The sequence below is a fragment of the Atta cephalotes genome, assembly GCF_000143395.1.
Source record: "Atta cephalotes unplaced genomic scaffold scaffold00034, whole genome shotgun sequence".
In the NCBI taxonomy this organism is placed as follows: Eukaryota; Metazoa; Arthropoda; class Insecta; order Hymenoptera; family Formicidae; genus Atta; species Atta cephalotes.
The window spans coordinates 1064993-1092176 of NW_012130098.1; the positions used below are offsets into that span (position 1 = coordinate 1064993).

The window sequence follows — 27184 nt, forward strand, 5'->3', positions numbered from 1 at the left end:
GAGAGAGAGAGAGTACGAGGATAAATGGGGATGAATGGCAGAGAGAAAAATGAGGGGTGAAACGAGATAGAACGAAAAGAAAGATGGAGAAAAACGAGGAATAAAAGAGAAAGAGAGAATGCGATATTGAAAGATTGTGGGAAGGGATGAGAGTGAAAAATGCGTACGAATGAAAGATGAAAAAAGCACATCGAATACTTAAGCGCGAATAATGTATTCGACCAGGATAGAATCTCCTGTACTTTCCATTTCCATTTGCTTCCCTTTCGGACACATTTACATACATCATCAACGTACAACGAGTTCTATGTCTTTCCCAAGTGTTTTGGCAGCTCGATTCTTATACGGATAAAATCGTATTGCGAGACACAGTTATAAATTAATATTCATTACAATCGATTGAAGCCGAAGAGTCTCAAATGTGCCAAAGAAAATATTTTTCGCAAAATTATGCGGTTGTATAGTTTTACATTGCGATGTAATAAGCGATTCGTTTATACTTATATCTCATATTGTTAGTAATTACATGTGAGACATGTTTAGAGCTAAGGCACGCCAAATCCACGATTTATCAAGTCCATTCTAATTACTGTCCGCCTTACTCAGCAAGTCTTCATTTTTCCAAAGGAGATCTTTTTTGGCTCTCTTTTGCTTTTCTCTGAAAGTGCAACCGTATAGCTATGGCTGTACCAACGAATCGACTAAAATCCCTCGACTTGGCACTTTGGAACTTTGCGACTTGAATTCTAGGCGGATAATATATAGCGGAGCGTTTTCGAGACCGCCGAATCGGACTTCCGCCGTCCCAGTTCCACGCTCGCTCTACACAATGTACGCAGTTTACCACGTACAGAGGGTGGGAATCGCAGCTGGACGGGTTGTAAGTAGTGACGGTGCGCGATTAGCGCGACGAAGCCGCGCCGGTCGCCTGTGATATACATACAAAGTCGCGAGCACATAAGTATTGTATTTTTTGTAAGGCTCATGTACGCCATGCAGATTGTGATAATCGAGTTCGCGGCGTCGTCTTGGGGATGGACGACGGACCGGCGTGCCTGATATAATACCACCGCGCGAAACAGATGCACAATTTCGAGTACGATTCGGCGAGCCTACTTTTATTTCCCATCCGAAGCGAAATAAGTGCGAATGAGGCTTGTTAAGGCTTTAACTTGTGCGCGAGGAAAGATGCATTCTTTAGCTTTTTTAAAGTCCGATACGCCATTTGAGAGAACTTTCCATCCGCTTCTTGTCTCATGCCAAAATTATCGGATACAATAAGAATTTGATTAAGTACTTTAAGTAGCTCACGGGGACGCGTTGTGGATTTTTTTCCTTTTTAACAACAAGTATCGGAGATCATTTTTAATATGCTAAAAATTAGACTGATAGACTTGCACGAAGTGATACATTTTATACATGGGGAAGCACATAGAGTTATGAGACGATTTTTCATTTTGGCTTGGAAAAGATAATGATCGTACCATGTTAGGAAAAAGACGAACGCTGCCTTCTCATTTGTTTGTTAAAGCTGTCGAGAATCTTGTCAGCAGAATGTTGCTCGCACATTGTCTCGATTAATTATTGTTATTCAATCGATGTGAATCTTCGCCGAGTCTCGAACAGATATAGTAAAGCAGAAACGATATAAAAGAAATGGTAATTAATTTGAACAGATAAAATTAGAAACGTTTATCTATTTCTTTTTTTGACGACTTGATAGTTGCGGAAATATAAATTTTAAAAATTGTTACGGAAAATCACAAATATATATAAACATGTCATATAAAGTCAATTCTTACAGAAATTAATACTGGAAAAAGTAATGATTCTCATTTTAAATATTAAAAACACTTCAAGCAAAGACAATATTAAAATGACGTTAAAGTAAATGATTGAAAAATGATTTTTAATAATTTCATTTGATGTCATTTTGACGTCATCATGATTTGTATTTTACATGGGACTGTTGTTCAATACTTTTATGCTCAAAATAAGTCATTTTCGATATATTAAAATGATTTTCTAAAGGGAGTCGATTTATAGTAAATTTACAATAAATCACGAATATAAGTAATGAAAAAATTTCTAATTCTTTATATTATAAAACATTTTGCCAAAACGCTGTGCCGATTTGATGATTCTTGAAAAAAAAAACAAGACAGATAAAAATTACATTGGATCACAGAAGATATTTGACGATGAGGGTGATTTCTAAAGAAATCGTTACCGAGTGTAATTTCATGTTCGCCGATCGTTAATCATGCGATCTAACTATCACGACCTGCATCTGCATTGTGATCACCTGCATTGTATAAATTGCAAGTTTTATTCTAGCTATAAATGGGAATTTTCTACGATATCGAATGGACTATCACGCCGGATATTCCTAAAGAGGATGTTTAATAAATAACGCGCTCGAAACAGAATCGCGTCAGATTGACAGGCTCGTAGACGTTTTGAATTCGGTATAAAAATTTTACGAACTCGAAAAAAAAACTGAAACATTCGGTGGAAACCGGACGATCGCAATAACTATCATTGTTGGACGAGCTATCGTTACAAATTCGTAACTTCCGCCGGCTGCGTATATAAAAGCTCGAATTTACACTCAATATTCGTAAAAATAGAACGAAAATGTCTGCAGATATCTTGACTCGGCGAACGATTCGATCGCGGATCAATTAATTCTACGAATCTCATAACGGGACTACGTTATAGTTACGTAATTACGCGTCGCGTTTTTTGTGATATTTTTAATCTGCGGGTGCGAGCGTCTGCGTGTATGTAGTACGTTGTTGTTGAATCCGGTGTCCACCGCGAGATGCTAAAGAATTGTAAGTCATGTAATAAACCTGTGGCTGTAAGGTAACTATGATAACGTCAATGATAATGAAATGGTGAGATAATGAAATGATAACGACGATGATGATGACGACGACGATGATGATGATGATAATGATGATGATAATGATGATAATGGAACGTCTGGCGCGGTGATAATCGTTATTGCTATCTTGTAACGTTTAATGTATATCAGTGTCGTGCAAACAAAAAATAAGAAAAAAAATGAGCGGCTGAAGCTCCTCGGTGTTGTGGGTATGCATACTCGTTCCTAGCAACTCGTATGACAATTACTATTCGATACTACTCATAACGATTGCATTGATCTACTTTACTCTACGTACACTTTAAAGATAAATAAATACATTCTGTCCAATCTCACTCAGGCTTGTGTCGATGTCTATTCTTCCCTCGTCAATATATATCCCACTATTCCTAATTCTTTATTTGTCACATTACAAGAACGATACATTTGGGCATGATATACCCAACCCAATTCGATTGCTTATAACTTTTATAAAAATAAATATATTAGGTATAGTAAAAAGAAATCCATTAATTTTGAAATTGAATGGAAAAATAATGGATTTCTTTTTATTACACCTAATAAAATCTTTGTGGAGTAAAATCTAACTCTAAAAAGAGTAAAATATTCTTAAAAATTGAAAATTGTGTCACTCTTTCTTTTTCAACACTGACTTAATTGTCATTCTTTGTCACTCTTTAGAATTAGATTCAACTCCAAAAATTTTAAAGTATGGTAAAGCATGTTTTTCAATCGAAACACCAGATATTAAAGAAAATAGTATTAAACAAATGTATGTATCTTTATTAACAACCAAGTTATAAGCAATGAAGAAAACATTGGAAGAAGAAAGCTGGGTATGCCACACTTATGATGCTAGAATAGCATTAAATGCTTAATATAAAAAATTAATTTCGAAAAAGATGAAGGATAATTCTAGATGGGAATCACTTATGGATTATTAATCGATATATACTTCAAGAATTAGAAAAACTAAATCTCTGAATCTCTTTAAAATAATTTCTTATTTTTCAAATCGAGGATACAGAACGAAGATATAAAAGAAGCAATCATATTACTTTATTCTGTCAACGACATTACATGTCAATCAAATTAGATTTTTTACAATATTTCGTGCTCAGATATTTACTTTCAATTTTATACTTTGTTCCTTTTTAAGACAAAACACACTCAATATGTCATGGTTATTTTGGAGTATTTTTATCTGGCTAATCGGCATAATAGAAAAAATACATACTTATACCTATATACGTATTCGCTCATCTATCAGCAGTAGAAAACGATTAATTGGCGCAAAATGATAAACTTATTCTAACTCGTCACAATAATGCGATGTGTTCTGTTAATCAATATATGATTATAAGGATTATATTTTTTTTACTGCTAGTAAAAGCCACCTACAATCTAGGAGATTATTACAATCCTTTAATATATAATTCTGATAGGTATTCTAAATTATATATATATCTTCATGCGTGTCGCGGCGCATTCGTTCTTTAATATTCTAAACTGGCAGATCGAGAGCATATAGAACGTATTTTGTAATGTACGTAAACGTGGCTCAGTATATGTTGCTTTTGGCCTTTAGATGAAAACGGGATGGATGCAATCGATATCAGTGACTAAGCGTGAAACATGACTAGCTTGAAACGGCGATTCCATAGATTCGCGGCGCGTTACAATATTTGACGATTAATTGTTGCGTGCAGCATTTGTTTTGCGCTCTGTAATTTATTTCGCTTAACAATAGTCTTGGATTGCTATATCAGAGTATATCTGACAGCAATTGTGTATGGCTGAATACATAATGCGTATAATATCCACTTATATCTGGGCCACGTTGACATGCAAAGGATAGAAGACTTTAAATTCTTAACAGTTATTATCGATATCTATTCGATAAATGATTTTTCGTTCATTAAACAGATCTCCTTTAAAAAGATAGAAAAATATGTTTTCATTATTTTTTTATCACTTCATCAAGATGTCGGAATGCTGAAAAATTGTGATAAAACACAATGTTCTACCCATCGTGACAGTAGTAGAATTTTATGTAATTATAAATAACATTTATGCAGAAAAATATCAAATATATCTTTTCTTGATTTTTCATTAATTTAACTAATTTTATAAGCAATAATCATTGCAGCATTAGTAATTTATACTAGTATTGAATTCTTAATAAAATATTCTTAATAAAATATTGTAGGTATAATGTCTTGCCTACAATACAAAATAAATTGAAAATATTCTTGAATTTTTTAATAATTTTAATTAATTGTATAACAAATATAAGAATAATATATTTCACATATTGCGTCTATTATATATATATATATATATATATATATATATATAAAACGTCGTTTCTGATAAATGCAAAAATTTGATATAAAATCTAGAGATTCGATCTCCATATTAAAGTATACTATTTAATAGTAATTCCATATATAACAATTATAGAATAAATGCAACAGAAATTTAAAATAAAAGAAAACATAATAACGAAATATTATAGATTTTCTACACTAAGACATTATCTAACTTTAAGTCTTAAATTATAAGAAATTGACTAATCACAATCAATTACTCTTCTCATATTCAACTGTGATTGATTAATTTTTTATGGTTTAAAATTTAAAACTTAGGTAATAGAATTGTATAGAAAGCCTATTAAGCTACAAATAAAACTGAAATATACAGTCACATATTGTATATAGTATTTCAGAAATTTTTTATGTCATAGATTGTGTCATGTTATTACAATACATACCTATTTGATACGAGTTACGGATATTCTTGCCACATGAACATTTTTCTACAGAGAAATTTTTTAATCGCTTATAAAAATAATTGCGTGAATATCCATGCGAACATTCATTCATCATTCTATCTATAAACGAACTTTTAGCTCTTCCATTCTTTGTTTTATTCTTTTTCGCATCTCTTTATATCTGAAATATCGAATTATTATAATATTGCGATTCTTATTGACAAATTTTATGTACTCACTTTTCTTTTAAGACGAGAATCTGGCGTTCCTCTTCATAATGGTAACGTTGTAATATTCCATGGCATTCTGCTACAGATAAATTAAGAAACTGCGCAACATCGGAACTGATTTCAGGCGTGGATAATTTATCGACCAGAAACAGTCGTGCAACGTTCTCATGAGGACCCAAGACTACTCGAACTTCTAAAGGATACTCGTCATCCTTCAGTCTTCTTTGCTCTAAAAACAATACAGATTGCATATAATGAAAAAAAATATAATCATATGTAAGTCAATTTTCTAGAGAATCGCAATTTTCTTACCACCATTGTCGCGGACTACAAATAATGCAAAATTATCGGACTTGGCATCGACTTTATATTTGTCCAACATAAGATTAATAACTTCCTGAGTATTCACTAGACTCGTTACCCAAACGGACATCTGCGACCCGTGAGGTGGTGTGAAGAAACTGGTTTCTCGGTTATAAAAGTGGCCATTGATCGAGCAACGACGTCGTAATCGGCTTCGCGATTGACGTCTGCCGCCTGGACGTCGTCTGATCGCAGTGGAGCCTTGCTTACGACGCAAAACGACACCATCTAGCTGCAATCAGAAAATAAATTCATGTGTGCACTTAAAATTATGAAGTTGACAGAATAAATTCGCGATATGATACCTCTAATCCGCTGTCTGTAGACATAGTCATATTGTCGTCTTCTCTGAATTGCAAAGAATTCACCGAATCCGTATCACTATCAGTTCTATGTCTTTGAAGACAATCAGGACCGGACAATGATCGGTTCAAACCCTTTTCGATCCAGCTATCGTCAGTACTAATTGATTTATTGCCAGGATTCTTCTCCAAGTTGTCGAAGTATTCTACTCTTCGAAGCGTACCATTTCGATTAGAAGCTCCTAAATTACAGACAGGAGTGTCTGTACTAGAAGAACTACCTATGCTGTGCGTTGGCGTGCTATTTAAGCTACTATCGTTATCTCGACTAGTAGTGTGGTGATTAGGGCTGCTCGTTGATGAATTTTCACGGGAATCCGATCGATCGAGACTCGACTGAGATGAGAGCGGTGGCGTATCCACACTAGATTGCGAACTTATTGATGGAAGATTCTCAGGCATTGTCTGATATAATTTATTACCATCCTCAACCTTTCGTTCCACCTGCAATCATACTTCTCTTGTTTATTTCTGTTTAATCAATTAAACATAAATATTAAAAATAAAACCTGTAGGAGTTCATCTAATTCGTCCCATTCCATATTCTTGACATCTAATTTCATAGGCAAAGTGAGACTCTTCAAATGATCGGGCGATGTTGGAACAGACTTTGCATTATTCTCCACACTACTGTCCAATGTGTTCTTAGATAGCTCATCTGCCTTATCTTCGTCTTCAACATCCTATTATAATTAAAAGCAATGAATAGATATTATTATCAAATTTTAACGCAAATAAAAATGACAAACCTCAGAAACACTGTGCCTGCACGAGTTTCTATTTCGTGCAGTAACTACTGTGCGCTGATCATCATCTTCCTTCAGATGAATTACACCACGGACTCCCCAATAAATTCTCAATGCACCTTCTAGTATCAATCTTCCATTAACCTGTTTTAAATTGCTATTTATTTACAAAGATATTTTTTATAATAAGGATTACATATAAATATTTCAAAAAGCCTTTATACCTCGCGACTTCGAATTCCTCCACTTTTACCTTCGTAATACTGATTAAAAACTTTCAACTTGGATTCTAGATGTGATCTAAAAAGATATTTATTTTTAAGAAATTATTTAAATAATGAATTATCTAAATAATAAAATGTTTATCTTCTTCAGTGAAACATTCAATATAACGATTTTAAATTTATTTTAAATAGAACTTCTTGGATTTTTTAAATTTAGATTTATAAAATACTAAAGCAATGAACACAAAATAATAAAATTATATACTATTTTAAAACAAATAATAAAAAATTTATTTTAAATTATTTATATAAAATTTTTATGTATATTTACCTTGGTAAAGACGGTCGACTTTCCTTTTTTCCAAAACTTGTATGTGATTCCACTCTTGTGCCATGGCCGAATAATTGAGGTCCAAATAGTGCTCCATAACAAGGAACGTGACAATAAGGCACGCCTTTGTGCTAATTTTAATACAATGACAGAATATATATTAGAATTATCATATAATTTATATCAATTTATAACTAAAAGAATAATAAATGCTTTATTTACATTACCTCTGCATGTTGTCCAGGATTCAAACGTTTTCCACATTCCTCACATCGCAAACATTCTGGATGCCAATCATATCCCAGAGACTGTTTACGTTCAGCTAAAAAGTTGATATATTTGTTTGAATTATATATCTAAACAATTTAAACTTTCTCTGCGAGTTACAATATTAATGACAGTATAGGTCTCTTATTATTATTTTATAATATTGTACAGATATATATTGATTTTCAATATTATGAATAATCAAAGTAATGCAGTAACAATAGACAGTTTTCAATTCTTCACTTTATTCACAATATAAAGCACAGCCGAGTGTTTTGCACCGATGCCCATGATGTTCAGTAACAAAGTAAATCGATCGCTCTGCTCCAAACCACGAGTAGCATAATACTTGTCAGAGCGAGCATGTCGCCTCGACAAATCGCGAAAACTCACCGAAGTAAACAGGTTTGCCGCATTTATGGCACTTCCACATAATGACGGACGTACGGCACCCTGGAGGGACGGCAACGGGTGTGTTTTTGTCGGAGTCTCAAATGTTTAAACCATTTTGTTTACATTAGCGGAACATTTTGCTTATTGGAAATGACATGCGGGTTAATTACACAGATGTTACTAGCATAGTGATTTCTCTCGTTCTAGAGGTACCGTCGTTTTCTCTGCTCCGTATATAACAAACGCCACCTAGACTAACTTGTATCTCTCGTAACATACAATTATTGGCGATAAAATACATATTCATTAAAAAGATAATCAAAAACATATAATAGTTTGTCTCAAAAACGAAAAAAAACATAAAAACAATTAATTTTTTATAACATAAAAATATATTCTACTCTCAATTACATTTACAATCTTAAATAATAAAAAATCTTATATAATAAACATTTTAATAAAATGTATGTTACATAAAAATATTTTACAAAGAAATAAATTTTATAAAATAAGATGCTTAAAAAATAAAAAAATACTAATTTTCCTACAATTTCAAAGCTTGTATAAGTTTTCTTTCTATAATAATATAGAAAAATATGAGAATTAAAGCAGTCTTCATCAATATTTTTATTTTTATCAACTGCTAATTCCAACTGCTAATCCAAAGGTATTTTAATGTTTCGTACAAAAAAATAAATTTTACTATTGCTATTACAATTGAAGATATTACAATACATTTTCTTCACTATTTGTTTTTACTCTGCCTCTCCAAAACATCCAAATGTTTCTTTTCAACTTTAGCATTGAAGTCATAAATAAAGTCTTGCATCTGCTCATACACCTGTTTACTCTGGATTGGGAAATACTCCTTTTTTGCTTGTATTACCCACTTATCAAAGTAGGCTGGCTGATTGACATAGTGAAATATTCCAACAGGAAATGATAAATAGAGAAACATCTTGGCTACTTCTAATACCCAACCCATTTCAAATACCTAAGGAATAAAACATTTGTAGTTACAACCATCTGTCTTTGGTTTTTAAGAATCATTTATACTGATACACATATTCTGTTAACTTATGCTATAATTTGTAAGAATTGTTAAAACATAAGTTAACAGATTATGATCAGCATAAATAATTCTTTATTCATATATAACTTAATAATCAAATTTAATTGTCATTTTCTATCATAATTGTATTTTATATTTAATATGTAGAACGAGTTTTTTAATTCATCGATTGATCAATCATAATTATGCGCAAATGCAGTTTTTACATAACAAAATTACATTTACTTACAATGCAATCGATGAATAAAAAAACTCGCCCATATTACAGATATATGTAATTCTTTACATCTATCTAATTCAATACTCTTCATACAAATTTTTCACAAGAAAAAAAATTACATTAGAATATTTCTATTTAGGTTAAATATTCTGTTAATATATACATTGATAACTTCTTTATTTTATTATTGATCTCATTATAAAAAAAAAATCATATCGTATCTCAATTGTAAAAGCAGAAATCTTTTATTTATATTTGATAAACAAAAATGCGACCAAATATTCTAATAACAGATATGTTCAGGAGCAATTTAGATCGACGACAGTATAATTTAGAAATATAGCCATAGACGAAATGTTACAGGAATTATAACGCTGTACCTTAAATAAACGTTAGAAAACACAATTATGTAGGAAAGATAACAAAAATCACTTGACAGAAATATTTAAGTTATTCTTCGAGACATTGCAATCGAGACATTACAATCTGCATCATATATAGTTTTCTTGTCACAAACTGTGCGAATAACAAGAGAGTTATGGAATCAGAAAGATGAAGCATTGCGCATGATGGAATGAGTAAAGGCCGCAGCAGACTTTTAATCAGAATCTTTCCTTTCCTCCCATTCCATGGAAAAGAAGAATTTCAATTGATTGATTCCTTTATGCATTATGCGTTATGCAAAAGTCTTTGCTGCGGCCTAATAAATTTCGACCAATCAGATACGATATTGCATAGCATTTCAAGTGGTCTGTTTTCTTGCATTAGTTGACTGTTTTAGAACTCTCTTTCTCGCTTTAAACAAATATCAAATGTAAATCTCTTTCTTACTTTAAGTTTCAAAAATGTACACTAGTTCAGCCGTAGAAAACAAGATATCAATCAGTGAAAATTTTTTCCTAGGATAAAAAGTGAAAAATTTCTCCATTAACTTTAATGGTTAAATGTTCACTTTTTGCTTTCCATTCTAGGGATAAAGTTTTATAATTGATATCCTGATCTCATATCATAGATCGCTTGCACTTTTTGCACTCAACGTCTTCGCTTTCTCTCTTTTCAATGGCCAAATATATATTGAACCGAGATTAAAGTTAATCTACTTTGATGGCAAACGGGCATAAATGCGCAGTTTAACAATCGTGAAACGCAAAACATGGGATGATATTCATAGTCCGTTTTATTTTAAAATCATCTTAAATATAATGTCTGAAAATATTAATACAGTCCTCGGATTGACTTACGATATCTTAATATTAACTTAAGACAGTCTTAAATGTAAGAATCAACTATGAATACCGATCTGTTTCGCGTCATGAAGTTGGTACTGAATTTTTCCTCGTGCAAGAAAAGATTCAGAAGAACGCTGACATTATCGACAATTCATATAAATTTGCTATTATTAACATAAATATATTTGTCTCATATACTATTAAATTTATTTTTTATTACATAAATGTATTACATAAATATGTATACTTGTAAAACTGTAATATCCTATATATTGTAGAAAAATTACAATTTTTTCTCTGTAATTATCATCTCTGTTGATAATCAAACTTTGACGATAACTGAAATCACAATTTTAAAGAAAAATCGAGTAAGTTCTAAATGCATAAATATGTCTACTAAACTAATAAATCATAAAATTAGTACAATATTATTAGTTTTTAACTCTTAATTATTTCAATATTCACAAGGACGCGAACTTCCGTAAGGCCAGAATCAGATTATGCATTGGAGATTGAGATTGAAGATTAAGGATTGAAATTTCCAACGAAGACAAAGAAATTTTGGCTCTTTTTGTTCTGATTGGTCAAACTTTAATCTTTCAATCTCATTCTTCAATGCATAGTCTGATTTCGGCCTAGGGATGTCGATCTTTAAAGCCCATTTTACAATAGACAGTAACAATAGTTGATTAAGGAGTAGGCATAGAAATCGATCAATCATAATTGATTATTTTTCTCACATTCCGCTATGATTGATCGATTTCTGTTCCATTGTAGACCATTATAATATCTCGTCGGTGGTTTAGTCTCCCCTTTCTACTCTGTGATGTCCATCCTGATTACGACTCGCGCGCAGTCTCGCAGACTCCAGCTAGTTGCTATTGTTTTCTTTTGGCGCGACGACTGCAGCGTCCTGTTTGTCGATTGTAAAAATGGCGATGATATGAATGGAAGATTTGAATGCAGCCGCGAAATATAAGTTTAAAAAAGGGGTGACATTCCCTCAAACTGTAACATTGTTATTCCTTCTGCGTTTCCACTTAGTCTCGTACTCGACGACGTAAAATGAATATTCTAATTTAAATAAAGTGAGCGAAAATACGAGTCGATGTAGATTCCAAATACCTCTAATTTAACGTCTTTGCGAACGATAATTGCGATAACGTGCAACAAACAATCTCGTTCCGTTTTGAGAAGAGAACGGCGAGGCGTATTCATTTTTTAAACTTGTCAGTCAAACTTGTCGAATTCGAGAAAAGCGAGAGGCTACACGTTGGTAGCAATGCATTACAAATGTTTGGCATGTTTGCCATTTGTTGCCACTGTTGAGACGCAATAGCGCATTCGAGAGAAAGCATTGTTTGCCTTAAATCGTGATGCCTCGATGAGTTTTCCTCGGCATTACGAGGTATATTCGATGCAATCATGGAAGCTTTACTACCATCCGAAATCGCACGACTGGTGCTCGGTAAGATCCAATAGAATCAGAATCAAAATATCACGCGTAACCTTTCCCGCGAGAATATCATCCCTCCGAGACTTTAATCTTTCTTACTTAGCTGTCATAATTAATTTGTTGCCTTTGCTTGAAAGAATATATCCCTTTTATGCCATCGAATTTTTTCACGCAATTGTCTTAATGTCTTCGCATCTAATATGCAAACAAATAATATGACAGTGTTTTTTTATATTTGAGAGTAATATTGATACAATTAAGATTGTAAATATTATGTAATTGTATGACTAAAATTTCCTTAATAGAAAAAAAAACTTTTGTTGTATTTCTTTGAGTTTGCTTATTTTAACTATGTTTTTATATGCTTGAATTTGGAGAAGATGGAAGAAACACTATAGAAAGCACAACAAAGAGAATGAATCTTTTCCTCATGTATTGTGTAGGAATGTTTTTATACTTTAGATTTATCTTATATTGCTTTTATAGTACTTTTTATAGTACTTATATTGCTTTTAATAGTACTAATCAAATTGTATAGTTGATTTATGTTGTACCTGTTAAAAAATTTTTGCTTCTAGGTTATTTGGAAGATCAAAAATGTACTGAAGCAGCTAAACTGTTTTTAGAGACATCTCCGCACTTGCAAGAATGCCGAACAGTACTTTCTTGTGGGAGGAGATTTAGCACCAGAGTTAATGGTCTAACATTGATGGATATTATTGAAAAATTATCAGCTATCAGTGCTATGAGTAAATAATAGTGTCAATTAAATATTTATTTTAAATATAAGTAATAATAATAAATAGATGTAGATGGTATATTCTGCAAATATTTAGCTTATGTCCAAACATATATTATTTCTTATAGTTCAAGAACGATTAAGCAAAGCTACTGATTGTGAACAGTTAAAGCATTGTGGAGATTTAATAGAGCAACTCAAGTTTCTTGTAGAAGAGCCACGTGGTCAACGATTTGTTGTAAATATTAATGTACCTTCACAGGTAACTTATCATTATCTTAATTGCTTTCCACAGTATTCTAAATTTGCAGAAATCTGTCATGTTTAGCATAATGGAAAGGCAATTTTGGACAAGCTCAAAAAAGAAAAATTACAATATATATAGAGCATATAAACATAGGTTATAATAAATTAAATGACATTTAAATTATGTGACATTTTTTTCATATTTTACAGAGCAATACACAAACATCAAGTGGCTCACCTATTGTTGCAAGTAATTTACGGAAAAGGCACCATAGTAATAGTGAACGAATTAAACGCAATATTAAATCTCAGTTAAATTTAGTACAACAATCTGAAATCATGAGCCCACGTATGTTCATTTTATTTATTTATTTGCAATATTTATAATACCTTATATAATACAAGATTTTGATAAAATTTATAATGTTTAAATATAGCAGCAAGTTGTCATAATGTTGACACAACACCATTAGAAAGTCTGCCTGGAAATGTTGATTTGTTAAAGCAGATAGACTGTGCTACTCATACAGAGAAAAGAGATGACAATTTCACACAGGAACTTCACAAACAATGTGATTCCGATAAACATAATAGTACAAATAGTATTGCTACACATAATAGAAATAATAGTACTCGGATAAGTTTAGGTATAATTATAAAAACAGCAAACTAATTATATAAATTAATAGGCAAGTTTATAACTTTATTTTTCTTTGTATAGACGATGTCTCAAGTGTACGAAGTTGCGAAATGGACATTGATGATAAAAAAAAGGAAGAAAATGTAATTAGTACAATACCTAAACAGTACACTGCAGCCACAAGTACAGAAGAATTATTAAGTTTTTCTAGTACAGAAGTCCAAACTATTCCTTATGAAATACCTGAATCAGAGTCCGAATCTAATGATGTGCCTATTGAAAATCTTAGTGTAAGCATCTAAGTGATTAATTTTCTATTTGTATATTATTTATATTAAAATAATTACATTATTTTATTTACACAATAATATAATTTATAATTAATAAAAATTTACTTTCCAAATCATTATAAATATAGAACGTTATATCATTAAATATATTATATATGCATGTTTACATACATTTTCAGATATTAACGAAAGAAATGTTGAATCGTGAAGAATTACAACAATGTATTGCAGAGAACATCAACAGAGCAATCATCCCTACGGACTTATCTTTGAAAGACGATTTGAATGAATCAATGATTGGTGAAGGGAATACTTCATTTATGGCTGAGATCAATAATGCTATTAAATCAATCGTTGAAACAACAGAATCCGATCCTGTGTTTAAACGATTTATTGCTGAAACCATTGGGGTGCATACAGAAACAGACACAAGTCCAGAGGAAGATGGCGAAGGAAAGTTAAGCCAAAAATCTGCTAATGAGTGTGTATAGATTTTATATTCTTTGGATATTTCGTTATAAATCGAATACTACACTTTTAAAGTATTGTAATATTTTTAGAATACAAAAGAATCAAATGGAAACAGATAAGGACAATATTAACTCGACAGAGCCAGTGGTAATAGATACTAAAATAATGGAGGACGGCACAACGGATGTCCCTTTGAAACATAGACTTCGTAGTTCTTCAAGACAACAATATAACAGAGTCGAAGACGAAGTCGACAAAGTGAGAGATCAAGAGAAAGATCGGAACACTTTAGAAGATCAAAATGCAGCCGCAGTGTTGAGTATTATAAATGCCAATATTATTAATAGTGTGTCTGACAGTGACAAAAAGACTTTTGATGCAAAAGAATTAATAACCATAAATGACGATAATGAACAAAAAATAACAATGACCTCTACAGTAAATAAGAATGATGCTGTAAAGCCGTTAGCAGAAATAGACATACAGAAAACTAATGACGTTACATTATTTGCAAATAGCAATGCACAGCCTAAAGTTAAAAAGTCCACGTTAAAGCGACTAAGACCTACGAAACCTAAACGCGATCAAGCGACCAGTGATAATCAATCTAATTCTGTCCAGCCCAATATAATTCAACCTATAACAGAACACGAAATCATGACTATGCCAACATTGATAGTGTGTTCGAAAGACGAAATGGATAATCTTTTGATAAATCGTTCATCAACTATTACATCAACTTCCACTTCGCGTTTTATTCCGATTGCTCCAAAAGATCCAAGCAGAATTAATGAAACCGTGGAAACTTTATATTTAAGGACAGTAAATGTGGCACAACAACTACCTGTAACCAAGACACTGTCATCCGTGATAGAAGAACCAAACAATCCTGGGAATCAAGTGGAATTATTACAATCAAAAAACGGTAATAATGTGAATAAACGTTTAAAAACTATACATCAAACTGACATGACAGTACCCACCATCAATATTGATCAACAGGTATTAAATTGTCCAATAGAACCAGTGCAAATTAATAAAATTGTTGGAGGTGAATCGATAACGCTTTACGCCAATGAGACGAGCGCTAAAACGTCATTGGATGGCACCAATATGTCTATGATCAATTTGGATGAAAATATTAGCCTGTCAGAAAGCGGATTTTCTCCATATTTAAAATTTAATTGTAGCAAAATCAATCAAACCCACAATCTTTCGGACATTGATTTAGCGCCTATGATGGAAAATGTGGGCACGATAAATAATAGAAACGAACAGTTACCTAAGAATGTCGATATTATTACTAAACGCACTCCGAAATCTTTGTTAAAAAGTAGATCCAAAAATCATAGATTAAGCTTGTCCACACCGCGCAAACGAAGCAGCCACATAAGGGCACTTGATTTTAGCACTCCTACGAGAACGACAAGGAAAACGAACGGGGATGGAAACTCCCAGTTTTCTACATCAACGAAACGTTTAAAATCTGTTTGCAGGACTTCATTATTTAGATCACCGGCGCTTTCTAATACTTCCGCTCAAAAGCAGAAGAGTCCAATAAAAATTAGTCAGTCTTATAGAATTCCCATAGCTACTAGAAGTCCTGCGCCCAAACTCATGGGTGGTTGGGATAAGTACAATGGTGTTGGTGTTATCATAGGGGAAGTCTCTCCACATGGAAGTACAAGCGCATCTTGTTCTTCCTCGGAGGATAGGATCGTTCAACACAAGCCGTCTAAGTCCTTAACAGGAAGTTGGGATGCTGATTTACGTAAGAATATAGAAGCGAATAAGAGAGACGAGAAAGATGAGTCGGATACCAAGAAGTCTGCAAAGAGGAAAAAAAATTCTATCAAAGATAATGAGATACGTAAGAAAGCTAAATACAGCTCTCGATCAAAGAGCAATGACGAAAGAAAAACTAGCAGTAAATCAAAAGTGAATAAGAAGTTTAAGCATGATATAGAAGACATCGATGAACTGGAAGAAAATTCTCAAGAAAACATCAAAATAATAGAACCGCAAAATAATGAAAATGAAAATAAAAAAAAGCTACTGTTAATACTGTAAGTTTCACAACGAACAAATCCGATAAGATTTCAACTATTACCTGTGAGACGTCGGCAAAAACAAATAGTACAAACGCATCCAGCAACGATGCAGCAGTATCCGAAAAAAAACCTGTAAAAAAATACGCGCAACTTAAAACAATTTCGACTAATTTAAGGAAGTTTGATAACGAAAAAGCAAAAAACATGGAAGTAGCACAAATCAATTTGCAAGTGTCTGAAGTTTCGAGAATTTTATCCGTGGACAGTACACAGCATGTCTTGCGAATGCCAGATATGATAAACTTGGAGACACCTAGAAAATTCGACAACACATCCGGTCCTCCACCAACGCCAAGAGTACTAAGTCCCTCTAGTAATCTAATTACTCCGTTTATCAAGATCAGCGAGGATTCCTCTAAAATACGTAGTTTTATTCCTACCCCAGAATTCCCGATAACCCCGGGCATAGCTATAACTCCGAAAGAGGAGATAACTAGAGATGTTATAAAAAGAGGCGAGTACAATTCCTCATACTACAAACCTACCTCTGAACAAGCTCAAGAATCTGATCTGAAGGTATCTAACAATAAGCCTAAAAACAATAGTACACAAGAATCACCCATTATATCTTCATCGCACATACAATTACATTCGGTGCATAATAGTCTCACATCTGGTAATACTTATCAGACATGTTCTTCTAAATTAGAGATAACGGAATTCGAAGTAATCAAGGAGAATTTACCGAAAGAAGAAGCTATCAAAGAGTTCAAAATTGCATCTTCTTCCAAAGATTCAGGAAGCGCAGAATTCAACGCTTCCATTGTAACAGATCGCCACGTAGATCTGATACAGATAAATGAATTTAAAGGTATAAGTGAGCATCAGGAAATAATAACCGATGTCAATGATTCTCACAATGATTCTGAGAGTAGCTCGTCATCTGACACATCATCGTCATCATCGTCATCCTCGTCATCTACATCCAGCAGTTCGAATACATCGATAAATACATGTTCGCCAAACGAGAAATGCGACAAAGCCCCAAGTAAAACGAGCACAGACATCAGTAGCGATTTCGCAGAAAAAAACATTAATGCATCGAAAAATATAAATGATGCAACGAATATACAAAATGCATGTAAAAAATCAGATAATACGATTGAAACGGAATCTTCGCCAAAGAAAATATTCGCGATCACGAAAACTGATGATCAGCTAAAGAATACTCAAAAAGAAACCCCAGCTAAAGATGAGACTTTATTAAATGAGGCTGATATTTCGGAAACACCCAGCAGCTCAAAAAGCGGAGTAGAAATGATTAACTTGACAACAAAAATATCGGCAATTATGACGAAAGACGAAAAATTATCAAAATCAAATAAGCCGCCAAAGAATAGCAGTAAAATACAAATCAACAAATCGAGACCATTGCCAAAGATAATAGATATACAGTGTATTCAGCCAGGATTGATCCAGTTGCGGAAACCGATTGAAGATGAATGTCAATCCGAAGGCAAGCAAAGCACGTCTGTGAACAATAAACTTATGCAAAGGCAGCTATTAGAAGAAAAACGACAACGCATCATGGCTAAGATCAAAGATAACTCAAAACTGAATCCTTGTGGAACAAATCGTAAACGCATTTTAACAAGCAAAGCTTCAGAAACTCTAAAGAAGTTTGGTAGAGGAAACCGAAATATACGTCCAAATACGGTAAAATATTCCAGAAATGTTAATAAGAATATGGAACTGCAAGATAATCGACAGGAAACCTCCAGAAAAAATATGCAAAGACAACATGAGCCAGAAAAACCAAATCTCGTGAATAAGCGCTGTGACAACAAAGAAAAAACGATGAATCAAGTTGCTGCATCGAAAAATATAGATTCTAACTTAATGAATTACAAAAATAATGGTAGCAAGCCGCTTGATAATCATACGACAAAACAATTCGTAAATGATATTTGTGAAAATAATGAAGTCGAAAATTGTAAGAAAAATGAATCCACGGAATTGCATAATTCTTTATCAGAAAATCAAGATTATCTAAAAAAGAGGATAGATACTAAGGAGAGTATAGAGAAATATTGCAATATTGAAAGTAATATCGACAAAGATGGAATAAGAGAAACACAAAAAAATATTGATATACAAGAACAAATTTTGAAAAACGAAAATTCGGAGAAATATATTGTTAAACAAGAAATATCAGTTCTGGCTAAAATAAAACATGATCAAACAGAAGATAAAAAAAATAAACCGAAACAGTTTTTAAATGATAAATCTGATTATAAAATATTAAGATATAAGGTGGATCAAGTAAAGCGTGACCTATTTAGTGACGAGGAAAATGATAACAAAACATCTTCGGCAAAAGACGAAACCGAGACAATCGATACAGAAATTCAAAATTCTAATCTTGTTGAAGCTTCGGACAAAAAGAAAATCGCCAACGTCGAAAATCCTAAGCAGGAATTGTCGACCGTTCTTCAATGTTTGCAATTAGTGCCAGCGTCTAAAAAGGAGCATTTGCACAATAATAAAAGTCAAACTGAACAGCAACATAAAGAACAGAGTGAATCTGAAAACGAAAGTGATAATGAGTTGCATCAAACAGTCGATATTCATAATAATAAAACAGAATATCACTTTGTATATGACGATAGTGTACCGATGAAAAAAAGAAGAAGGAGGTATAGCGCACATGAATTACAGATCGAAATCAATTATGCAGATCTTTCGGATCCGAATCCCATTGAGTGCATCAAGATAATGAAAGCTACCGAATTCGAAGAAATACTTAATCTTCCGCCTAAGAAACGAACAGTGAATAAAAAATCTCGCACCAAAAATGAAAAAGTTTGCGAAACACCTAAGACGGATAAGGACATGCTTAATCTAAAAGATGATATCACAAAACCTTTGGCTTCGTCATCTCCTGTAGATGAACCATCAAAAGCTAAAATGAAAAAGACGATTAAAACTGCTGCGACAAACAAAACTAATAACAATAAGCAATCTGATACAAAGAAAAAGCAAAAATTGGACAAGCAGGAAAAAGGTAAGATTGTAAAGATATTTTATTTTTGATAAAACTTGTTTTTCATTGTAAAAGATATTATATAAAATATTTTAGTTCCAGATATCACTACCAAAAGCCGAAAAAGAAAATTGTCAGAAGTAAAAGAAACGAAACAGGTAATTAAATAATTCATATTTATATTAATATATTTACGTTATCTCTAATAATACTATATAATTGTTTTTCTAATTCTTTATCTAGATTGAGAAAAAATGCCCGACTGATCCTCAAGCATTACTTAGTAACTTAGACGAAATGGACCTGAATAAATTCCTATCTACAGTTCATGGACCTGAATAAATGCTCTCTTTATTGTATATATGTATAAAAATGTAAATATTGTTTTTTCTATTTTTATATAATTATATATAGTATTAGAGTATTGAAAGTGAAGATAGAGTATTTTACTATTTGATAATCTAGATTATTTAACATTTATATACATATCTCTTCAAAGTTCATTTCTATATGATTATCATTTTTTTAGCCAAATATTTTTTAAATATCGACTTTGTTGTGAATAAATATTTATTATCTTTTAATTTAAGACAAAATATTTTAAGATTAATTTTTTAATTTTTAATTGTGTGAAAATAACAAATTATATATAGGAAGTCTCTGCATACAATACCAAATTATTATAGTGGCTTCAGTATATGAAAATATATACATAAGTTGAAAATATAATAAATATATATCCGATTCTGAATGATTTCGGAGTCAAGGAATATTGAAGTAACGAAACATGAATCACAGTAAATGTTTTTAATGTTCATTTTATTTAATGCTTTACAAAAGGTGCTCAAAAATTTCTCCGTCGATTTCGACACATTTTTAAAATTATTAATTAAAAAAATTAATAAATTGTTTTGGACTTTGGAAAATTATTTGGAAAATTATTCGGATGTGATATCGGCAGCATTAAGTATTAGTTGCTGTCCTAAATAATTGTCCTGAATTTTGAAATCTCGTTTTTCTTATTCTCTCTTTTTTCTCTTTCTTTAGAACTTTTATTCATCAAATTGTAACTAGGTAAGTTGTAGACTCACTTTTTTCATGAGAGACAGTGGATGACAGGGTCGGCAATTGACAGCGTTATTAACATATATTTGGTGAACGAATGAAAGATCTGGATTCTCTATCGGAATAAGATTCCAGGATTTAGAACAAAGAATAAAGGATATTTCATCATATTTATTTTGACTCATGTTTCCATCAATGCTCCGTTTGAAATCGGATATATATTTATTATAGACTTTTGATTTTTTTTATATGCAGAAGTCGCTGTAACAGTTTTAACTTGCAAGCACCCTGTATTTGTATACGTAATAGAATAAAATTTATTACACTTCAGCATTCACAGCCAAGAAGAGAACTTGGTTTACATATTATACAGCCTTAACCCATTCGCGCGCGCGCGCGCGCGCGCGTGTGTGTGTGTGTGTGTGTGTGCGCGTGCGTGCATAATTATGGGGAATATATAACACAAAATTTACTAGACTGTATCCATAACTGACAATATTAAATAAATTTGTTTCATATAGGAACAATTTAAAAAGAAATGATTTTTTAACAAATATCTTGATACTTGGCACTATTATATTTTTATAGTACAATGTAGACATTTCATAGCTACAAAAATGGGAACATACATAATAACATATGATATTATATAATATATTATAATTTATGACTTGGAAAAGTTTACAAAATTTTTTAACAAATTAAATTAATTTTCAGAATATTAGTTTTCTTCGATAAATATCAAATAAAATATTTTATTTTTCTATTATAAATAAACGATAAACATAATGTTATTAAATAGAGACATTTCCAAATAATATACTTTTACATTTTATGTAATCTTCACAGAAATACTTTTAATCCAATATAAAAAAAAGTATATAGTAGTTACACATTTTCAAAATCTTAACGTTGAAAAAAATTGTGAATATAAGAAAACACATTTTTTAATTCATTAGAATTCATTAGAATTCATTAGAAATTCATTAGAATTAAAGTTTTAACTCTTCAATTTAGCCACTTCATCCACTTCTTTCACAACATTCATGAACTTTCGCCATTGTTGCATGGATAAACATATTCCTATAAAGATATTAAAATATTATCGAATATATTTTACTGAAAGTTTTAATAAATCTTTTTATATTTTTTTTGTTGATTATAAATTATCAGCTGTAAAGTTTATTAAAAAAATTTTTATAAAAATATTACCTTTTTTTCCAGGTTTTAAATCACCTTCCTTGTCATAATACATCTCCCGGATGTCAACATAATATTTGCCTTTGAAATTTCTTACATTTACTTGACGATTGTTGCCCAAATCCCAAACAGTTTCATCATCAGTTCTAGCCTTCTTTGCCGATTTCTTCTCATCTTTCGTTGCTTTGTTATCATCCTCTCTTTCCCTCTTTTGCTTCTTTGATTTTACTTCCTATAAATAGAAAATAATAAATATGAAATATTTACAAAATAGATAAAAATATATGAATATAAGGTAATTATTTAATTTAGCTCATTTTCAATCTTAACGAAATTATAGATTCAATGAATTGAGCAGGGCTAAGCTGAACAATTAATAAAATAATACCTCTTCACTGCTATCATCACTGTCAGAGACATATTCTTTTGACTTTGGCATCTTCAACTTCAAAACGTAACAAACCTATCCTTAAAAAAATTCAATCACTTTTGAAAGAGATTATTAAATGAACCATCAATGTAATGAACTTTGCTAACAATTTTCATTTGCAACGTATCTTATACAATGATATTATGCATAAATCATCTCCTTTATCAAAATGTTTTATAGATTTCGAAATGGTAAGTTATTATTTCATGACCGTTATATATTCATATGCAGAAATATAACCTATACTTTCCAGTCATTGTATTTTGAGTAGTATATATTTTTGGAACATCTATCACTTTCAAATTTAAACTACTATTATAAAAACTTTCTTAGCATGTTTGTTAAATTATGGTTCGATTAAATCACGTATAATTATTATGGAAAATAACATACCAATTATACTCTTTGAGAATTGAAGTAAATTCAACCAAGTTCGTATCGTTCTTTTGCGTTTCTTTTCGCTAAATGGATGAACGCTAACAATTGGACAGACCTCGCGTATGCGCAATAGTGCAAGCATTAGCAGACGCTTTTACCAAATTTATGCCTACTGCACACCGGACGTGATAAGCGATTAGCGTTATCCAATGAAACTTTTGTTTTTTCTTACATGCAATATAAAACAGAGCTCTCATTGGATATCGCTCATCGCTCATCGTATGGCTGTGTTCCAAAATTAACTGCCAGTACTGAAAATCTATAGTGCATGTAAAGTAAATTATAGATTTTTACTGGCAGTAAATTTTGGAAGAGCCTGTGCAATAGGCATATTTCGAGTGCTTCGAATAAAATCGAATTTATTCGTCGTTTTTGCCAATAATTTTTTGCATTAGGTCTGTTTTTTTATTGCTGCACTTTCTGAACTAATACACAGTGCAATAAGTGAAACACAATATACGTTTGTTTCACTTCAACTTATTGCATCGATTCAAAAGTAATAAAAAACAGACTTGTTGATAAAATATAAAAATTTTTCGAAAATGTAGCTTTATAACACTTGTATTTCTTTCCTAATCACACTTGCACAGAAAATAGTGTGCAAAGAGATAATGAAAAAATGAAAAATATTTTTCTAACTTCTAAATCTGGTTCTACACTAGTCATGTCACAGCGTCGTAAACATTGTGGTCCAATTAGAACTAAGTTAGCTTGATGTTGATTTATATTGCAACTTGCGATACTGCGATACAACTAATGTATCAGCTTAAGGCCTGTTCTACAATAGAGTCGTAAGTCATTAATCAATAAATCGTAAGAAATTAATCATAGTCGATTATTCTTCTCACGCTTAACTGTGACTGGCCAATTTCTTATGGCTTACTACTTGCGTCCCTATTGTACAACAGACATAAAAGATTTTAAGATCTGAACACAAGAATTGTCGTAACACTTACTTAGAGACTTAAGTTGTAGATGTAAGTAATGCACTGCTTTGGCGTATGATATATGATATGTCTCTCTTGTAGACACTGTAATAAGTTGTATGTATGTCATATGTAAAAGCTTGTGCGTTACTTACGTCTACAACTTAAGTCTAAGCAAGTGTTACGACAATTTTGTGCTCAGACCCTTAAACATGATAAAACAATCTTCAATCAATCTATAAATCCAACTTTTATTGTTTGCATTAATAATTTACTTGTGTCAAAAATTATATCATTTGTGTAACTTCTGCAAGAACAGCTAAATATTTCATTTTTTATATTTGACAATTAACTTGTATATCTTACAATTAGCTTTACGAATAATTTTACTGATGCAATGTACTAATAATGTATTCTTATTTCGAAACAGTCAAAACCTTATTTTATGTAAAATGATCACTTAATTCTATGATGCACCTCATGTACTATGACGCCGTAAATTAATACAATAAAAGGTTTTATGTGTACACACATTTATTCACTTTCTTCCTTGGAACGCTCTCTATCCGAGCGTCTAGATTTCTTCTTACGCGACCGAGTTGGACTCCGTGATCTTGACTTGTGTCTACGAGATCGCGATCTTGATCGATGCCGATGTCTAAAAGTATCAAAATTGATACATATATTAACATATATTATATTATATAAAAATATATTAGTGTCTCTGATATAAAATTTTGGAAAAAAGAAGACTAGATTTTTACCGATCTTTATGTCGATATTGAGACCTGGATCTATCACGCTCTCGATCTTCATCTCGCGTCATAGAGTCTCTATCGCGATCCCTCATCATGGAATCCTTTTCTCTATCACGATCGCGATCTCTATCCTTGTCCCTATCTCTGCTCATGGAATCCAATTCCCGGTCGCGATCCCTATCTCTGTCTCGTTCCCGGTCTCTACCATCCCTCTGATCGCGCGGCTGCATCAGAGGTGGAATGTTTGTTGGTGGAACCATCGTAGGTATCGTCTTAGGTCCCATATCTTTGTCGTCTTCACCTTCAGTCATCGGGATTGCCAGATTTGTCGGCTGCCATGTCTTTAAAAGAGAGAAAAAATTTTGCTTTATTTTTTCAAAGTTATTTCCTAAAATAGAATAAAATTATTTTATGTTTTATATATATATATATATATATATATATAGTTTTTAAGTTATATAACATTAGATAAATTCAAATAATTTCTATAAATAATGTTATTTTCACAAATTGTTTATATTCTTACTGGGTCATTGCCCCATTGGTTATCTTGTGTGGGTTCATAACTCTGATAATATGGATCAGTTTCTGGCATATAGAATGGCGTCGGTTCTCCTGCATATCCTGGTGGAGGTATATCGAATGGCGGCGGTGGCATTCCTGCTCCAGGAGGTGGTACACTCATATCAGGGAAACCTGGTTTTCTAGAATACTCTCTTCTGTCAGCAGTCATAACTTGTATAACATTTCCTTTTGGTGGGGACTTATCCAGATTTCTTCTAGAAGCTAAACCAGAACTTCCTATAACATCTATAGTCCCTGCCATTTTCCTTCCAGGTGGTGGGCCAGCTCTCTTAGGACCCATAATACCAGAGTATTTACTGTTGTCATTGGTTATCGCCACTTGAGGCATTCTCATGCCACTTGGATTACTACTACCACTACCTGCATTTAAGACCAATCCTACTCCAGACTCGCTTCGCATTCGCTTCTGACGTTCACAATATGCTCTCCAGGTGTCTTCATTGAAACCATAGTTGAAATAATCTGTGATATCTGCACCAGGTTGTCTCCATGGTTTATCCTCCAATTGATCTAAATTAAACTCATGGGCTGGTATCCCATTGATAACACCAATAGTTTCAAATTCATCTATACTGAACTTTCCTGGCTGTTTGTTCAGTTTGTCTGATACACCAGATGTATTTGTTAGCAATCCTCCTCTCTTGATATTTAAATTACCATATGTTGGTGCTGACTTGATATCACCAATAACAACATGTACATCATCATCAGAATCAGATTCGCTGGCAGCTTCGCCATCTTCTTGACTAGAGGCATCTCTCGTCCCATTTTTACTTGCTTCTAAGTTCTCTTCTTGTACATTATTCAACGAAGAAGATTCTTCATCACCATCGCCAAGAGAGTCGATAACTTCTTGCATCTAAATAAAAAGAAATGCATGCTTTAAGATATCGAAATGTATAAAAAGATTAAATGTTCGGAGAAAGGATAAAACATGATATATATGTATACAATATATATGATATATACATATATATATATATATATATTAAAATATATACAAATTACAGTTTGATAGATTTATCTATCTTTCTTTTCTACCTATGAATTTGTTTATTGTTTAAGTTCTCTTAGATTGTAAAAAGTTAGGTGTCTTCAATCTTTTCTTTAAATCATATAGCACAGCTTTTAATAATGTTTATTGTTCAAGTATTGTATTACAGGTGTGACAGGTTATATCGCATCATTAAAACGTGCTTAATTAGAAAGACTGTATGTGATATAAGGTATCAAGCATATTAAATTTTCAATACTGAAATAAATATAAGATCTTTGCATGATATTTTGAAGGGAATCAATTAATTGTAAGTGATTGAGAGAGGTTAGGTCGCATACATACCTCGGACGGTATCTCACCAGTACCTTCCATTTTCTGATCCTCCCGAATTTGCAAATTTTCATGAACTTCGGAGAGTGTCGAGTCATTTTGTTGAATCTCTGATTGAATATTTGTCGATGTATACTCCTTGCCGTCCGTTGAATCCCCATATAACCATTGATCCTCGCTTTCATCCGCCATTTTTCTTGTCTTACCTCCTACATTTACCAAAGCCCTTGCGAGAGACCTCTTGTACTGCTCGTATATACCATGATGAAAACCTGAAAGCACTCTCCACCATGCTGATGACGTTTAGTTTATCAGATCATGTGGTCGATGTGGTCGATGTGGTCCGTTTTCTGTTCCTGCACTAGACTACACTAGAACTCTTTTTCTCACTTTTGACAAATATCAAATACATATCTTTC

General features: G+C 32.2%; 5 protein-coding genes across 5 annotated transcripts; 1 reads left to right on the plus strand and 4 right to left on the minus strand.

The window, feature by feature from the left end:
• Window positions 1-5783: 5783 nt before the first annotated feature.
• On the minus strand, window positions 5784-8619 carry LOC105621501 (ras association domain-containing protein 2). Its single transcript, XM_012202972.1, has 10 exons — window positions 8580-8619; window positions 8147-8241; window positions 7920-8050; window positions 7589-7664; window positions 7368-7508; window positions 7128-7301; window positions 6562-7062; window positions 6206-6488; window positions 5903-6122; window positions 5784-5844 (listed from the first exon to the last, which is right to left on the minus strand). The coding sequence occupies exons 1-10, from the start codon at window positions 8617-8619 to the stop codon at window positions 5784-5786; spliced, it is 1722 nt and encodes a 573-aa protein (XP_012058362.1).
• Window positions 8620-8939: 320 nt separating this feature from the next.
• Window positions 8940-9564, minus strand: LOC105621502 (protein PET100 homolog, mitochondrial). Its single transcript, XM_012202973.1, has one exon. It carries the CDS (start codon window positions 9562-9564, stop codon window positions 9325-9327), a length of 240 nt encoding a protein of 79 aa, XP_012058363.1. The 3' UTR covers window positions 8940-9324.
• Window positions 9565-12525: 2961 nt separating this feature from the next.
• Window positions 12526-20378, plus strand: LOC105621503 (bromodomain-containing protein DDB_G0270170-like). Its single transcript, XM_012202974.1, is given in 11 exon segments — window positions 12526-12568; window positions 13135-13305; window positions 13424-13557; window positions 13752-13890; window positions 13979-14188; window positions 14263-14471; window positions 14651-14952; window positions 15032-16992; window positions 16995-20057; window positions 20133-20194; window positions 20280-20378. Coding segments are annotated over 11 exon segments (6393 nt in total).
• Window positions 20379-21663: 1285 nt separating this feature from the next.
• LOC105621504 (activated RNA polymerase II transcriptional coactivator p15) lies at window positions 21664-23171 on the minus strand. Its single transcript, XM_012202975.1, has 4 exons — window positions 23125-23171; window positions 22690-22769; window positions 22314-22533; window positions 21664-22184 (listed from the first exon to the last, which is right to left on the minus strand). The coding sequence occupies exons 2-4, from the start codon at window positions 22738-22740 to the stop codon at window positions 22102-22104; spliced, it is 354 nt and encodes a 117-aa protein (XP_012058365.1). The 5' UTR covers window positions 22741-22769; window positions 23125-23171; the 3' UTR covers window positions 21664-22101.
• Window positions 23172-24326: 1155 nt separating this feature from the next.
• LOC105621505 (pre-mRNA 3'-end-processing factor FIP1) lies at window positions 24327-26957 on the minus strand. Its single transcript, XM_012202976.1, has 4 exons — window positions 26778-26957; window positions 25380-26297; window positions 24860-25194; window positions 24327-24753 (listed from the first exon to the last, which is right to left on the minus strand). The coding sequence occupies exons 1-4, from the start codon at window positions 26955-26957 to the stop codon at window positions 24630-24632; spliced, it is 1557 nt and encodes a 518-aa protein (XP_012058366.1). The 3' UTR covers window positions 24327-24629.
• Between the last annotated feature and the right edge of the window lie 227 nt (window positions 26958-27184).

Coding starts and splice junctions, on each gene's coding strand:
- LOC105621505 (XM_012202976.1), bottom strand. CDS start 26,957: ATGGCGGATGAAAGCGAGGATCAATGGTTATATGGGGATTCAACGGAC. Junction 26,298..26,777: donor CTGGTGAGATACCGTCCGAG/GTATGTATGCGA, acceptor CTTTTTATTTAG/ATGCAAGAAGTTATCGACTC. Junction 25,195..25,379: donor ACCAATGGGGCAATGACCCA/GTAAGAATATAA, acceptor TCTCTTTTAAAG/ACATGGCAGCCGACAAATCT.
- LOC105621502 (XM_012202973.1), bottom strand. CDS start 9,564: ATGGGTTGGGTATTAGAAGTAGCCAAGATGTTTCTCTATTTATCATTT.
- LOC105621501 (XM_012202972.1), bottom strand. CDS start 8,619: ATGTGGAAGTGCCATAAATGCGGCAAACCTGTTTACTTCG. Junction 7,665..7,919: donor AGTCGACCGTCTTTACCAAG/GTAAATATACAT, acceptor ATATCTTTTTAG/ATCACATCTAGAATCCAAGT. Junction 7,063..7,127: donor AATTAGATGAACTCCTACAG/GTTTTATTTTTA, acceptor GTATGATTGCAG/GTGGAACGAAAGGTTGAGGA.
- LOC105621504 (XM_012202975.1), bottom strand. CDS start 22,740: ATGCCAAAGTCAAAAGAATATGTCTCTGACAGTGATGATAGCAGTGAA. Junction 22,534..22,689: donor GTGATGATAGCAGTGAAGAG/GTATTATTTTAT, acceptor TTCTATTTATAG/GAAGTAAAATCAAAGAAGCA. Junction 22,185..22,313: donor TTTAAAACCTGGAAAAAAAG/GTAATATTTTTA, acceptor ATATCTTTATAG/GAATATGTTTATCCATGCAA.